Below are 15,917 nucleotides of genomic sequence, written 5' to 3'. Positions count from 1 at the left end.
GACTGCAGGAATGTCCATCGGAGCTGTTGCCAGAGAACTGAATGTTAATTTATCTACCATAAGCCACCTCCAAAGTCGGTTTTAGAGAATTTGGCAGTACGTCTAACAGGCCTCAACCGCAGACCATGTGTAACCAAGCCAGCCCAGGACCTCCATATCTGGCTTCTTCACCTGCGGGATCGTCTGAGACCAGCCACCCGGACAGCTGATGAATCTGTGGGTTTGCACAACTGAAGAATTTCTGTACAAACTTGTTGGAAACCGTCTCAGGGAAGCTAATCTGCGTGTTCGTTGTCCTCACCAGGGTACTGCAGAAGTGTGCTCTTCACAGATGAATCCCGGTTTCAACTGTACCGGGCAGATGGCTGACAATGAACGTCGTGTGGGTGTGCGGATTGCTGATGTCAATGTTGTGAACAGAGTGCCCCATGGTGGCACTGGGGTTATGGTATGGGCAGGCATAAGCTACGGACAATGAACGCAATTACATTTTAGCGATGGCAATTTGAATGCACAGAGATACCGTGATGAGATCCAGAGGCCCGTTGTCATGCCATTCATTCACCGCTATTACCTTGTTTCAGCATGATAATGCACGGCCCCATGTCACAAAGATCTGTACACAATTCCTGGAAGTTGAAAATGTCCCAGTTCTTCCATGGCCTGAATACTGACCAGACATGTCACCCATTGAGCATGTTTGAGATGCTCTGAATCGATGTGTACGACAGCGTGTTTCAGTTCCCGCCAATATCTAGCAACTTCGCACAGCCATTGAAGAGAAGTGGGACAACATTCCACAGGCCGCAATCAACAGCCTGATCAACTTTATGTAACGGAGATGTGTCGTGCTGCATGAGGCAAATGGTGGTCACACCAGATACTGACTGGTTTTCTGATCCACGCCCCTGCCTTTTTTAAAAAGGTATCTGTGACCAACAGATGCATATCTGTATTCCCAGTCATGTGAAATCCATAGATAAAGGCCTAATGAATATATTTAAATTGACTGATTTCCTGTAACTCAGTAAAATCTTTGAAATTGTTGCTTGTTGCGTTTATATTTTTGTTCAGTGTATATGAATATTGTTAAAATAGTATTTTTGTTGTCTCTTGGTGTCTTACCAATATACATTTTATTTAGAATTTAATGTAATATCGTATGTAGTTCTTGTTCTGTACTTTGTCATGTAACTGTACATTTTATGTGGACCCCAGGAAGAGTATCTGCATGTGTAGCTAATGGGGATCCTAATAAACTAAACTATTCACACAGAGCCATCTCCAACCCCCAAGCTTCTAAAGAAAACCTTGCAGCAGCCTGGGACCCTTGTCACCCATCAGATCGAGGAGAGCCTCCCCATGAAGAGAGCCGATAACCTGGGTACAAACAGTAACTCCAGCCCCCTGCCTGAGAGGGCCTCCAGTGGTTCTACTGATAGAGACCTGGGAGAGGGCCTTCAGAGGGAAAGCCAGGCTGTTAAACCTGCAGACAGGTGAGGTTTATTATTTTATTGAATATCAACCATAACTGCCATTTTGGATGTGGAAAAACTGTACTACAGCAGACTGATTCCTAATTGATTACTGTCTATCTCTTGTGTAGATCAAACATATAGAACTCTATTATCTGTGATAGATACACTTCTAAGATGTCTGGATGCCTCTGTACAGACTACAGACAGGCTGATGACTAAGCTCCCCTGGCCTTTGAAAGAAAATAGTGTGTCTTTCTGTCCGAGGACATTCTGCATTCTTCATGATGTCACTCCTTTACAGGAAGGCCTATAGGAGAATAAAAATATCCCAGAGTTCGAGTTCTAACCTATCCCAAACTTACTTTTGAGACTATGGCAAAATGTGTCTCAAGCTTGTATTGATCATGAGTAAAAGTGTTGCAAAAGTGACACAGGTATAGCAGCATTACTATAGCAGCAATCTTCTAAGATGCGCAGCATAACTGCAGTAAAGACGTCCTGGAATGCAACCAGTGACGCAAAGGGTGGTGCTATCATCTCGAGCATCCTCCGTTCACTATTCAAACCCGATTCCAACAGCCGGCCAGTTCACTTGCGGCAAATTGCCGGTGAACAGACCATCAGAAAGGAATTGATTCGTGTGCGGCAGAACTCTTCACTGACCATGGTTGCGTGAGAAAATCGTGGGCCCTTTTTCAATTTGCGAAAAAGGTAAAGAATAGCATTAAATAACTCTTAGGCGATAACTTTGCTTGAACAACTTACTTTCTGTGACTTCATTGTCTAGTGCAGGTATTCCCAAACTGGGGTACACGCAATGCCGTCGGGGGTATACCCCCCAAAAAATTCACATTTTCAAACAGTCCATTTATATTTTCCAACGGAGCTATACATATAGGTGAGGTTTTTTTTCTCGCCTGAGTAGCCTCGATTCACTGCCAAAAATAAAATTAAACTATCTAGTGTAACAGCACAATATCAAATACAGGTAGCCTAGTCAAATAATTAACATCCACTCACATTAACCGTTACTCTCTCGTGGGAATTCCACTAACGGTCCGTATGTAGCCAAATGTAGCTGCTGCTCATGTTGGTATCTGTACTGATGGCACAAAAGCCATGACAGGGAGACATAGTGGAGTGGTATCGCGTGTGCAAGCAGTTGCTCCCAAAGCCACTTGGGTACACTGCAGCATCCACCGAGAGGCTCTTGCTGCCAAGGGAATGCCTGACAGCTTGAAAGATGTTTTGGAAACTACAGTGAAAATGGTTAACTTTGTTAAAGCAAGGCCCCTGAAATACGTGTATTTCTGCATTATGCAATGATATGGGCAGCGACCATGTAACGCTTTTACAACATACAGAAGTGCGCTGGTTATCAAGGGGCAAAGTATTGACAAAAAAAATTAAATTGAGAGACAAGCTTAAAGTTGTCTTTACTGACCATCATTTTCACTTGGCTGACCGCTTGCATGATGACGAGTTTCTCACGACTGGCCTATCTGGGTGATGTTTTTTCTTGCCTGAATGATCTGAATCTAGGATTTCCGCAACTATATTCAATGTGTGGCACAAAATTGAGGCTATGATTAAGAAGTTGGCGCTCTTCTCTGTCTGCATTAACAAGGACAACACACAGATCTTTCCATCATTGTATGATTTTTTTGTGTGCAAATAAACTCAAACTTACGGACAATGTCAAATGTGATATAGCAAAGCACCTGAGCACTTTCCCGAAATGGATGACACAAACAACTGAATTCATTATCCCTTCCATGCCCTGCCTACAGTCCACTTACTGATATCTGAACAAGTGAGCCTCATCGAAATTGCAACAAGTGGTTATGTGAAAATAGAATTTAATCAAAAGCCACTGCCAGATTTCTGGATTGGGCTGCGCTCAGAGTATCCTGCCTTGGCAAATCGCGCTGTTGAGACACGAATGCCCTTTGCAACCACGTACCTATGTGAGAGTGGATTCTCGGCCCTCACTAGCATGAAAACGAAATACAGGCACAGACTGTGTGAAATGATTTAAGACTGAGACTCTCTCCAATACAACCCAACATTGCAGAGTTATGTGCATCCTTTCAAGCACACCCTTCTCATTAACCTGTGGTGAGTAACTCACAATTTTCGATTAACAAATAAGGTTTTATATGTAAGATGGTTAAATAAAGAGCAAAATTATAGATTATTTGTCATGTCCTGACCAGTAAAGGGGTTATTTGTTCTTGTAGTTTGGTCAGGACGTGGCAGGGGTATTTTGTTTTATGTGGTTCAGGGTGTGTTTGTGTATGTGTTCATGTAGAGGGGGTATTTGGTTTATATGGTTCGGGCTATGTATTTAGGTAGAGGGGTATTTGATTTATTAGTCCGGGGTTTTGGTTATTGTTCTATGTTCTGTCTAGGTGTTTCTATTTCTGTTTTGGTAATGGGGATTGGGGCCTTCAATTGGAGGCAGCTGTCTATCGTTGCCTCTGATTGAAGGTCCTATATTTAGGAGTGTTTTTGTCATGGGATTTTGTGGGAGATTGTTGCTGTGTATAGCTTTGTGCCTTACCGGCCTGTTCTTTGTCATCGTGTTTTTGTTGTATACATGTTTGTTTTTGGTTTTCCTTCTTTGTCCGTTAATAAAAGAAGATGAGTATACATTTTCCCGCTGCGTCTTGGTCTAAACCCTACGACACCCGTGACATTATTATTATTTGTGCCCTGGTCCTATAAGAGCTCTTTGTCACTTCCCACGAGCCGGGTTGTGACAAACACACACTTATTCTTATGTTTAATAAATGTATTGTATAGCGTGTGTGTGTGGCAGGCGTACAATGATGGCAAAAAACTAAATTTGAGAGTGCGCTGACCCTGGTGCTAGAGGGGGTACACAGCTGGAGGTTGAATGTTTGAAGGGGTTACGGGATAATAAAAGGTTTGGGAACCACTGGTCTAGTGAGTCTAATGCAAGGCTGTTGAGTGAATTGTTTTATCATTAGGCTTGACACAGAGAGCCCCCTTATTGTCAGAATCAATCTCTGCTCCTAAAGGGTATTATTGGTGTGTGTGTGTGTGCGCGTACGTGTGGATGTCACTGACACTGTGTGAGAGAGGAAATGGGTTGGGGGGGGGCAGGCCTGGGTGATAGTCTGGCTGTCATGTTGTGTCTATGGGGCTCTGATGGGTCTGGAACTTGTCCCAGTGACTTTTCCCAGGTTATAGTCTACTCAACTTCCATGTCTGAGGCGTGATAGTGCTGTGATTTAATACATGGGTTGGTGTGTGTGTGTTTGTGTGTGTGTGTGTGTGCAGGGGTGAATTTAGTGATAAGTCCCAGGCATAGACCATTTTGAGGCACTGCCCTTGTCTGTTTAACACAATCAAGCCTACTTAACAGGCCCGGTTCCATGAGGGGGCAAAAGGGGGCTTGTACCCCCTCGGTTTTAGTTTTATGTCCATATATAAGAATATCAATAAAGTTCACATGATTGTGTGACAGGTTTGCGCAAAATCTTTATCTCCGCTGCATTGTGTCATGATAATAAACAGAGTGCTGGCTCTATGGGGTGGCAAAGCCGAGCATGGACCCCCCCCCCCAGATAGAATTTGTGCCTCCCCCCAGTTTTGTTTCCCCATAAACAAAATAAATAGTATATGAATTAACCTGCCCGGTTTTGCCAATGTAGCGCTGCCAGGCCTGACTGTACCGCAGACCAGGACAGAGGCTATATGCCGGGTGAGGGAGGGGAGATGTAATATTTAGTAGTTAAAATGCATTCTGATTGGGCAATTACCTTGTTTAGGAAGCTCATGGGATCTCAGGGCAGATTTACAGCTAATAATAGGCTAGCTAGTGGTTACTAGCTTCGTTAGGTTTTGGTAGTTGCGCGCTGAACAATTATAGCTAGTTGGCTAAGCTTTGATCAGCCGAAAATAGGTGGGTGTGTGGTGTGTGCTGTTTTAATGAGCGCATCTTGAGCTAACAGTCTTCGTGGGACTTCTCTTCAACATCGCTTGCTTTCTTGTGTGTAAAATGACAGTTGTTGTGTATATGCCTGCATTTCAGTGGGCCTCATTTTTATGTCGCAGTAGTAAGACCAATACCGCGTGTAGTCTACTAAAGGAAGTAGGCAAATGTTTACGCTATCATTAATTTGCATGATGTCAATAATATGAAAACGCCCCCTTCCTGCTCTCTTGCTATAGCATTTGTGTGTAACCAGTGCTCCCGCACACTGACTCTATTCCCGGTACCCCCTGTATATAGCCTCGCTATTGTTATTTTACTGTTGCTCTTTAATCATTTGTTACTTTTATTTATTTTATTACATTTTTCTTAATTGCATTGTTTATGGGCTTGTAAGTAAGCATTTCACTGTAAGGTCTACACCTGTTGTATTTGACGCATGTGACAAAGCCATTCGAACACAGCGCAGTGCCAGTGGCACTGACACACCACCAGTCGGACGTTTACATACACTTAGGTTGGAGTCATTAAAACTAGTTTTTCAACCACTCCACAAATTTCTTGTTAACAAACTATAGTATTTGCAAGTCGGTTAGGACATCTACTTTGTGCATGACACAAGTCTGGTTCATCCTTGGGAGCAATTTCCAAACGCCTGAAGGTACCACGTTCATCTGTACAAACAATAGTACGCAAGTATAAACACCACGCAGCCATCATACCACTCAGGAAGGAGTCTCCTAGAGATGAACGTACTTTGGAATGAAAAGTGCAAATCAATCCCAGAACAACAGCAAAAGACCTTGTGAAGATGCTGGAGGAAACGGGTACAAAAGTATTTATATCCACAGTAAAACGAGTCCTATATCGACATAACCTGAAAGGCTGCTCCGCAAGGAAGAAGCCACTGCTCCAAAACCGCCATAAAAAACCCAGACTACGGTTTGCAACTGCAAATGGGGACAAAGATCGTACTTTTTGGAGAAATGTCCTCTGGTCTGATGAAATAAAAATAGAACTGTTTGGCCATAATGACCATTGTTATTTTCGGAGGAAAAATGGGGACGCTTGCAAGCCGAAGAACACCATATCAACCGTGAAGCACGGGGGTGGCAGCATCATGTTGTGTGGGTGCTTTGCTGCGGGAGGGACTAGTGCACTTCACAAAATAGATGGCATCATGAGGCAGGAAAATTATGTGGATATATTGAAGCAACATCTCAAGACATCAGTCAGGAAGTTAAAGCTTGGTCGCAAATGGGTCTTCCAAATGGACAATGACCCCAAGCATACTTCCAAAATGGCTTAAGGACAACAAAGTCAAGGTATTGGAGTGGCCATCACAAAGCCCTGACCTCAATCCTATAGAACATTTTTGGGCAGAACTGAAAAAGCGTGTGCAAGCAAGGAGGCCTACAAACCTGACTCAGTTACACCAGCTCTGTCAGGAGGAATGGGCCAAAATTCACCCAACTTATTGTGGGAAGCTTGTGGAAGGCTACCCAAAACGTTCGACCCAAGTTAAACAATTTAAAGACAATGCTACCAAATACTAATTGAGTGTATGTAAACTTCTGACCCACTGGGAATGTGATGAAAGAAATAAAAGCTGAAATAAATAATTCTCTCTACTATTATTCTGACATTTCACATTCTTAAAATAAAGTGGTGATCCTAACTGACCTAAGACAGGGAATTTTTACTTGGATTAAATGTCAGGAATTGTGAAAAACTGAGTTTAAATGTGTTTGGCTAAGGGGTATGTAAACTTCCGATTTCAACTGTAAGTACAAATCTCCAGCAATGTGGTGGATAGTACAGTAGGCCAGCAGGACAGAGGAGAAAATATTGAGTGTAAAAGACTGTTCTCGGATGCTGTCATTGGTGAAATATCCGAATGATTCAGCGAACGTAACAGCCAATTTGTGAAGGCCCTGTGTGCCCTTGACCCAGAGAGCCATGACTTTCTTATTGTAAAAAAAGGTGAAACTACTGCTAGATCGAAGCAAAACTGATTTGGTGGAAGCTGAGTTTAATGTCACTTGCCCGCTCCGGCTCCAATGAGGACAAATGGACCCCACTTGATATCCAGCAACGATTCTCTGGGCCCCTCTCCACTATGCTGACTGTGCTTACTGCACTGGAAACATGGATTGACTTTGGGGTGTGCAACTCAATATTAGGTGTTCCTCATAGAAAAGGATATGTGGTTGTAAATGGAACTGTACATATTGGAAACGTGTTTGGGGTAGACTGGCATTGCTTAGTTGATTAAGTCGGTGGAATTTGATCCACAGAAGTGTATTGTGCCATATCACAACGTGTTGCTGTACTCATGAGCGGCATGGTTTTCCATGCTTGAAGCGAGCCTATAGGCCTATTTGTTTGGCAAGACAGCATCTCACTGTAGTAGGCTGTGTTTGTTATTTGGATCTCCATGTGCCTTTTGTTTACTGCGTTTGTTTACTGTTAATGTAACAAGCCTAAATATAGATTGTGTCATGCGATCTGATATTTTGTTGACTAGGCCTCATTGGTAGGGATGGGCATTTTAAATGTTTTGATTGTTCGAGTACTCCCTCCCCCCCAAACAAATATATTTTTAGAAGACAAGCCCACACTGGAATTTTTATTTATTTATCTTTCTACAATGTAGAAAATAGTAAAGATAAAGATAAACCCTTGAATGAGTAAGTGTGTCCAAACTTTTGGCTGGTACTGTACGTACACCAAGGTCAATCACTAGCAGTATTACAATAACAAATAACACGTGGATACAGTTCATGGGACAAGCAACATTTCATACAGTTCAGAGTAACCGCGCAGGAAGGGGGGGGGGGGGGTTGGGGGGGTGAATTGATCAGTTCATAGACCTTAGTCAAAACCTTTGAATAGCCTGACTGTCTTTCTGTGTTAGTGTGCCAGTTGGCTCCAACAGCATGCCTTCTCTCCCCAGTACCCCTATCAATCCTTATTATGTCCAGGCAGGGTGATGAAAAGGCCTTATTCTGAGCTAAACCACAAACATGAACAGCGTTTGTTAACAGCAAAGAATACTATGTGTATGGAGACAAGATTAAAAGACTTGACCTTTTATCACGTTTCAGGGAAGACCCGGAGGAAGACCGTGTCGAAGTAACAAAAGTTTATTACTAGAACAGGGGGCAGGAAAAACGACAGGTCAAGGGCAGGCGAGGTCTTTTTTTAACCTTTATTTTACCAGGTTATGCTACACTCTAAAAAGACAAGCTTCCTGGAGTATCCTTTAGGGGTTCTTCAAATTGAAACTGTGGGTGAACCCTTATAAGTTCTTCAAAGAACCCCTTTTAATGGATCCTCAAAGAACCTTTTGAAGAACCTTTTGGGGTACATTTTTGAACTACCCCCCCCCCCCCCCCCCCCCCCAGTTATTATTATTAATAATATGCATAACAATAACAACAACACAATATTTTGTACCTTGGTTTTTGTGGTAAATATGAATTTAAAAAACTGTTTTGATAATGGTTTTCATACACATACCTTGTCCATAATGTAGAGGCCCATTGGATATTCATTGAAGAGGTAGGGAAGGAGGATGTTAAATGTGATCTGCATAACATACCAATACCAATTGACATACCTTTGAATGCCTCATCTGTATCCCTACAGACACAAAATGTATCAGTTCAGTCATCTGCACCAAATACAGCTCTTTGTTTATTGATATCCATTGAATTGTGTCCATTTTCTGTTTTAGAACAATTTGCACAAATATGAAAAGATAGACGGTATCATCATAAAACAATATAAATTTAGATCATACAAGGGACAAACCTTACCTTGAATTGAGTTGATCTTTACATTTTTCAGTTAAGTGACTGCACCTGCTGTCTTTTCAAATTCAAATCCCCGTGGGCAGTTCGGTTCCTGCAAGAACCCCCACCAACTAAGGAGGTTCCTCAATGAACCCCAAATCCTATAGGGTTCTTGGAAGAACCTTTTGGGGGCAATTTTCAGTGCCAAGAACCCTAAGTTGAACCCCGAATTTTTAGTGTATGTAGTTAAAACCTCTCATTCTCTCAAACAGAATTAGTGAACATAAAAGTTAAACCAGGAGAAACGACACAGATTATCCAGTCGCAGTACATTTTAATGACCTAAAACATGACATTTCTACCTTTTTATAACATTTTGTGACATAGAGAAAGTCAAGATATCAGACAGGGGAGGTGATAATAATACTCTGAGCAAAACAGAATGTTTTTTGATTTTCACCCTCCAGACATTATTTCCTAAAGGACTTAATGATGAAATGGCCATGCATGTTATGTTGTAAATGTGAACATGAATTATGCCCCGTTTTTTTTCTTGCGCTTTACCCATTGATTTATGAAAACCTGCTTGGTAGGTCGATGTCCTCATTGTGGTTTTACAGACATGTTTAATACGTTTTATGTACACACTTTATTCGCATATTTATGAAAAGCATATTGTTATATTTGGTAGCGCTTATTTATTTTTCCTTCGACTCCAACCCCTTTCCATACGTAGAACGGATGTGGGTGGGGCTAGGTCTACATAAGGGTGCTAATTTAAAAAACTCACAAAAGCTCTGACCAAGGCCGTGAGGACGATACGTAAAGCTTGTTAAAGAGCAGTGTTACTATCAAGAACGCTGTGCGGGTTTCTTCTTTTTTTCTCATTTTACTCATTGAGATTAAAAATATTTTTGCAAAAATAGCAGCACACTGTTTCAAACATTTACAACATAAAACACAATTGCACTACAGTTTAAAAACATCCGTTGGCATATTAAACAGGCACATAGGTTTTGTGTGGAGTGGTTTAACTAGGGGTCAAAACATTGATGGCCCCCAATACATTTTCCACCATAGATTTTTCCCTAGCTTTAAAACCATTCAAGGAGACAAGCTCCTGTAGTCTCAAGTCAAGGAGAATTACAGTCCTGTGAGTGTAGGTGATATTTGTCATTAGTCTGCTTGACAATGTACCGTATGTACACAGGTAAAATGGGAGCTTTATAAATAAAAATTTACCAATGACTTAGTCTCCAAAGATCTAAGGAAGGCCAGCTCACTCTCATATAGAAGGTACAGTGATGGGTGAGAGTTTTGGAGATGATTTATTTATGTTTGAGCGCTTTAGAGTTTGTAACAAACCTCAGAGCCCCATGGTACACAGTGTCCAGCATACAAAATGACGCCACAGGTACATGTATATACAATGTGTCACCATAGTCAATTACAGGCAAGAATGTAGCGGAAATGAATCTCTTTCTCGCTTTAACGATGGTGGTCATCCATGGGAAACTGGTGACGTAATCAGATTCGCTGTGCATGAGCGACAGACTTATCTAGCACAGCAGCGGGAGACTTTATGAGATGTAGGTTCGTCGGTACCAGGTCTGTACACAGCAGATACATATTTTGTTATAGCAAGAGAAGGAACGGCTTTCTACTGTGATAAATAGCTATTGGCAGTCTATCGGCAGTCAGATTCTTGGTGTGTTTCATGCTTAAAGTTAGTAATTTCCACTTTAAAATGTCACACCTAATTTGCACTAACGAAAGATGTATCGACAAAATATCCATTAATTATAATCCACATAACAATTCATATTTCCTGTTGCTGCAGGATTTTTTTCCCTACTGTTAAGCTGTTAAGAGCGTTGAGCCAGTAACTGAAAGGTCTCTGGTTTGAATCCCAGAGCTGACTTTGTGAAACATCTGTCTATGTACCCTTGAGCAAGGCACTTAACCGCAGTCGCTCTGGATAAGAGCTAAATGACACGTGTGAAACTGTCTCAAATTAAGATACTGCATCTGCACATGCGGTGTGCCTGTCTCATTTAACAAGGAGCCCAGTGATTGGATTCTTTGGGTATGTAGACTGTTGGTATGTGAGGGGCTTTTTGCAAAAATAATTGCACCAGGCATCGGAATTCAGTTCACAGTTGTGAACATACGGTTCATTTATCCCTTCAGTACCATGAGGGCTATTATGTGGAATGAAGCTCCGCTGTGGGGCCTAAACACAATTCCCAGTCAAGCTCCCTGCCTCCACCACAAGGCCTATAAGAGCTCAGACACACCTGTAGGATTGTCAAACGTTTGCCTGCCAACAGTACTCAGGACCTCTGAACAGAGTGTTGGCAGTCAATCTCTTTTGTGTACACACAGCAAAGACCTTGAAGTTGTCAGCCATTCAGCCTTGTTACAAATACTCCAAACCAGAAGGTGGCAGTAGCGTTGTTTGGCAATGCATTTCCATGTATGGTGCTTTATGGTCTAGTCAGTGTTAGCTAGCTAATGTTGCTATTGTTGTAGAAAGCCCTTGTTAATACTAACCAGATGGCCACAGGTATAGGTGGGTTAGCTGACAACGCCACGAAAATGATGTGCACGCTTCAATTAGATAGAAGTCTGTGTCACTATAGCTGACCAACAACTGTAACAATGCATCTGTAACAAGTGCTCATTGTGCAAATGTATTTGTTTTCAATAAACATTGGAGAATAAATATATTTTACATGTTGTCAACAATCTAAGCTAACCCCATCTGTTCTGCCCCATAGTTGGTGTTGTTGCTAAATAACCAACCTGTCTATATAACTAGCTAGCAGGATGACGTTAGAAATCATTTAATTCACTCTCCAAAATCACATACAGCCCATAGATAATTTTTTTGCTAGCTGGCTAACGTTATCTAAATGGTTAGCATGATATGCTAGCTAGCTGTTGTGCTAGCTAGGTAAAGTAAAGACACTGCATTGACTCTCAGCAGCCAGCTACAGGAGCTGCTTCATGAAAACAAATGAATTGTGATTTAATTATGTTACTAGCTACAGTGGCTAGATAGCTAGCTTGGTAAAGCATATAGTGTTGTTTGCATTGTCCTGCATTTTACCACCCCATTTGTTTAATATGAAGTGTGTGTAACTGCCTTGCTCAGTTAGCAAGCTAACATTAGCTAGCTCACTAATAAGCTAGTGCACATTATCAAACCTAACAAAAAAAATCTTTCTTTAAGCACAAAACTCCTTAGCTAGACGTAAAAGATGTAAAGACTTGCTTAAGAAAAAAAAGTCTTATGCAACTTCATTGTTTTAATTAGATCAATTCTGATGAAAAGGTGGTGGATTAGACCAGAAAAAATGCCCTCTTTTTCTTGCCACTCCTGTCAGCTCCCCCACGTGGAGGATTCGTGGCCACTCAAGGACATTGAGACTTGTCCCAAAGCAACTCCTGCTTTATCTTGGCTGTGTGCTTAGGGTCATTGTCCTGTTGGCTCTGGAGCAGGTTTTCATCAAGGATCTCTCTGCACTTTGCTCCGTTCATTTTTGCCTCGATCCTGACTAGTCTCCCAGACCCTGCAGCTTCCACCACAATGCTTCACTGTAGGGATGGCTCCAGGTTTCCTCCAGACGTGACGCTTGGCATTCAGGAAAAATAGTTCAATCTTGGTTTCCTCAGACCAGAGAGTCTTGTTTCTCATGGTCTGAGAGTCTTTAGGTTCCTTTTGGCAAATTCCAAGTGGGCTGTCGTGGGCCATTTCTTGAGGAGTGGCTTCTGTCTGGCAACTCTACCATAAAGGCCTAATTGGTAGAGTGCTGCAGAGATGGTTGTCCTTCTGGAAGTTTCTCCCATCTCCACAGAGGAACTCTAGAGCTCTGTCAGAGTGACCATCAGGTTCTTGGTCACCTCCCTGACCAAGGTCCTTCTCCTCCGATTGCTCAGTTTGGTCGGGCGGCCAGCTCTAGGAAGAGTCTTGGTGGTTCCAAACTTCTTCCATTTAAGAATGATGGAGGCCACTGTGTTTTTGGGGACCTTCAATGCTGCAGAAATGTTTTGGTACCCTTCCCCAGATCTGTCACTCGACACAATCCTGTCTCGAAGCTCTGCGGACAATTCCTTCAACCTCATGGCTTGGTTTTTGCTCTGACTTGCACTGTCAACTGTGGGACCTTATATAGACAGGTGTGTGCCTTTCCAAGTCATGTCCAATCAATTGAATTTACCACAGGTGGACTCCAATCAAGTTGTAGAAACATCTCAAGGATGGTCAATGGAAACAGGATGGACCTGAGCTCAATTTCGAGTCTCATAGCATAGAATCTGAATACTTATGTAAATAAGGCAGCAAATGTATAAAAAAATCCACAAACCTGTTTTCACTTTGTCATTATGGGGTATTGTGTGTAGATTGCTGAGGAAATTGTTTTATTTAATCCATCTAAGAATAAGGCTGTAACTTAATTTTTTTAAGTCAAGGGGTCTGAATACTTTCCAAAGGCACTGTACTGTATCTTTGAGATATTTGCAAATGTTCCTCCCATATAAGGAAAGTTCCCAGAAGTAACAACTAAAGGTAGACTTATCAATTAGTCAGTGTTTTATCAATTTCTGTTTATGAATTATTAAGTGATTAAAACGTGTAATTCTGTTACCAAATCGGTAACAGAATTACCTAAAATCTCTAACGGAATTGCTGCAATTGTTTTGGCTACCATGGGAAATCATAGTAGTCACAAACCACAGTTACGTCACGGGCTACTGTCCTCCCTTCCTCTGGCATACTGTTATGTTCAGCTCATAACTGTTTTCTTTTCTGTCATCTGGTGGTCAAAGCTAGTGTGAAAACAGTCTGGACAACCTCTCTCTCTCTCTCTCTCTCTCTCTCTCTCTCTCTCTCTCTCTCTCTCTTTCTCTCTTTCTTTCCAGCTACTGTTACCTCTCCCAGCTCTTACTGACACCTACCCATGAGCCCCCTCTCTTTCCATTTACTGTAGCCAGGATCCACACCCACTGAGCACCGATCAACACTGGATGTCCATGGACGTTGAAAAGTAGTTGAAATTTGGTCAGTCCGCTCTGGCCTTGATTTCAATGTCCCCAGGTGTAATGTTTTGGGTCGGTCCAGACCAGCCTTGATTTCAACGTCTACAGATGTTTCACAAGTTTGGACCTCAAAGTGCATCACAGTACAGTGAGGCACAGTAGAGTACAGAAAAGTAGAGTATAGTTCAGTACAATAGAGTAGAGTACAGAAAAGTAGAGTATAGTTCAGTACAATACAGTAGAGTAGAGTACAGAAAAGTAGAGTATAGTTCAGCACAGGACAGTAGAGCACACTGGCGTAGCGTACAGTATAATGTACTGTACTATACTGTAATCTATTGTACTCTACTGTGATGTGCTGTACTGTACTGTGCTTTACTGTGCTGTACTGTGATGTCCAAACTTGTGAAACATAGACAACTATGATTGGTTTCAGATTTTGTCCAGACCAACCAAATTTGGTCTTGTTTGGGTGCGGAGCTCATTAGACTAATAACATGTAAAGGATGATATTGTATATTTCTACCTGGGTCGTTCCATGAAAAGAGTGCCTTTTGCTTCCCTTTGATATTTTAAGTGGACGTTGTGCACCAATATTGAATTTAAATGCCTGTTATATTACATTAAGTGTCCTTTTTAATATAGACCACATGGAGAAATCAATAAATTAGATTTTTTTTATATGAAAAAAGACTTGTTAAATTGCCAAAATGCAGCACTTTGACATGTCCCTCCATCAACCCTTTGTCACTTCTTGGAAGTTTTGAACTCACTAAATCTCCAAATAACCCAAGTTTCTCCATCATAGTAAAGCCCTAGTTATTTTGTTGCTTTGACAGTCATTTCTGAACATCATTATTTATTAGTAATTAGTGATTCATTTATGTCTGTCCCTCATTTTGAGGTCAACCGTTTTCGTGAACTGAACTCTCGTTTGAATATGGTGAAACTATTCCTTATTTTTTGTTAAAAAAAAATCCCATCAACCCTGTTACCCATAGATAGACAGGCTAGAAACGTTTTAACAATTCAATTTTTGGGGTGAAGCTTGCATGCAATTGCCACTCCCTGTTGCACACAACGAGCTTCCATTCCTTCTGTCACAAGGGAATTTATGGCTGATTTAAGAAGAAACCTGTTACGGTCAACCCTGTTATTTTATTTGGCACTTAATAGGTACTTACAATAGTCATAATTTTTTTTTACCTGTTTGAAATGGGAAAATGTGCTCTTTATGGCAGAATGTAAAAATGTTGTGAAATCCCTTTTTATTTTTTTATAGCATTTTTTACTTCTCTAAAGGTACCTAATTGGTGGTACGACCCACATCACCATGAAGAGAATAACATTCATATCCAGAATAATGCATTTCTGTGTTGTCCAAATCAGGGAACCATGATGTCATTCTTCTACCGTAATTCTCTTACCAGGTGTAAATCCTTTTAATTTACTGTAGTTCAATAACCAAATTATATTTTTCAGGTCATCGCTGACACCCTAGTCTTTCTGCAGACATCTTTAAATCTTAATTCAGAGCAGATTTTTAACAGAGTTTTGTCGTGACGTGACTTTGATTAATGTGATGACTGTTATTTATTGAATAAACTAACTATGTTTAATTGTTACCCAATTTAAATG

General features: G+C 41.4%; 1 protein-coding gene across 1 annotated transcript in view; it reads left to right on the top strand.

Moving 5' to 3' along the window:
• Window positions 1-15,917, top strand: part of sh2d3ca (SH2 domain containing 3Ca) — an 82,719-nt gene that overhangs the window by 15,855 nt on the left and 50,947 nt on the right. The window contains exon 3 of the mRNA XM_014125738.3: window positions 1,277-1,496. Within this exon, the coding sequence (XP_013981213.1) occupies window positions 1,277-1,496 (220 nt within the window). The remainder of the gene's footprint in view (window positions 1-1,276; window positions 1,497-15,917) is intronic.

The sequence above is a fragment of the Salmo salar genome, chromosome 01 (assembly GCF_965601325.2).
Source record: "Salmo salar chromosome 01, fSalSal1, whole genome shotgun sequence".
NCBI classification, from domain to species: Eukaryota; Metazoa; Chordata; class Actinopteri; order Salmoniformes; family Salmonidae; genus Salmo; species Salmo salar.
The sequence above is the reverse complement of the archived record's forward strand: the minus strand, read 5'-3'. Positions and strand labels throughout refer to the sequence as shown.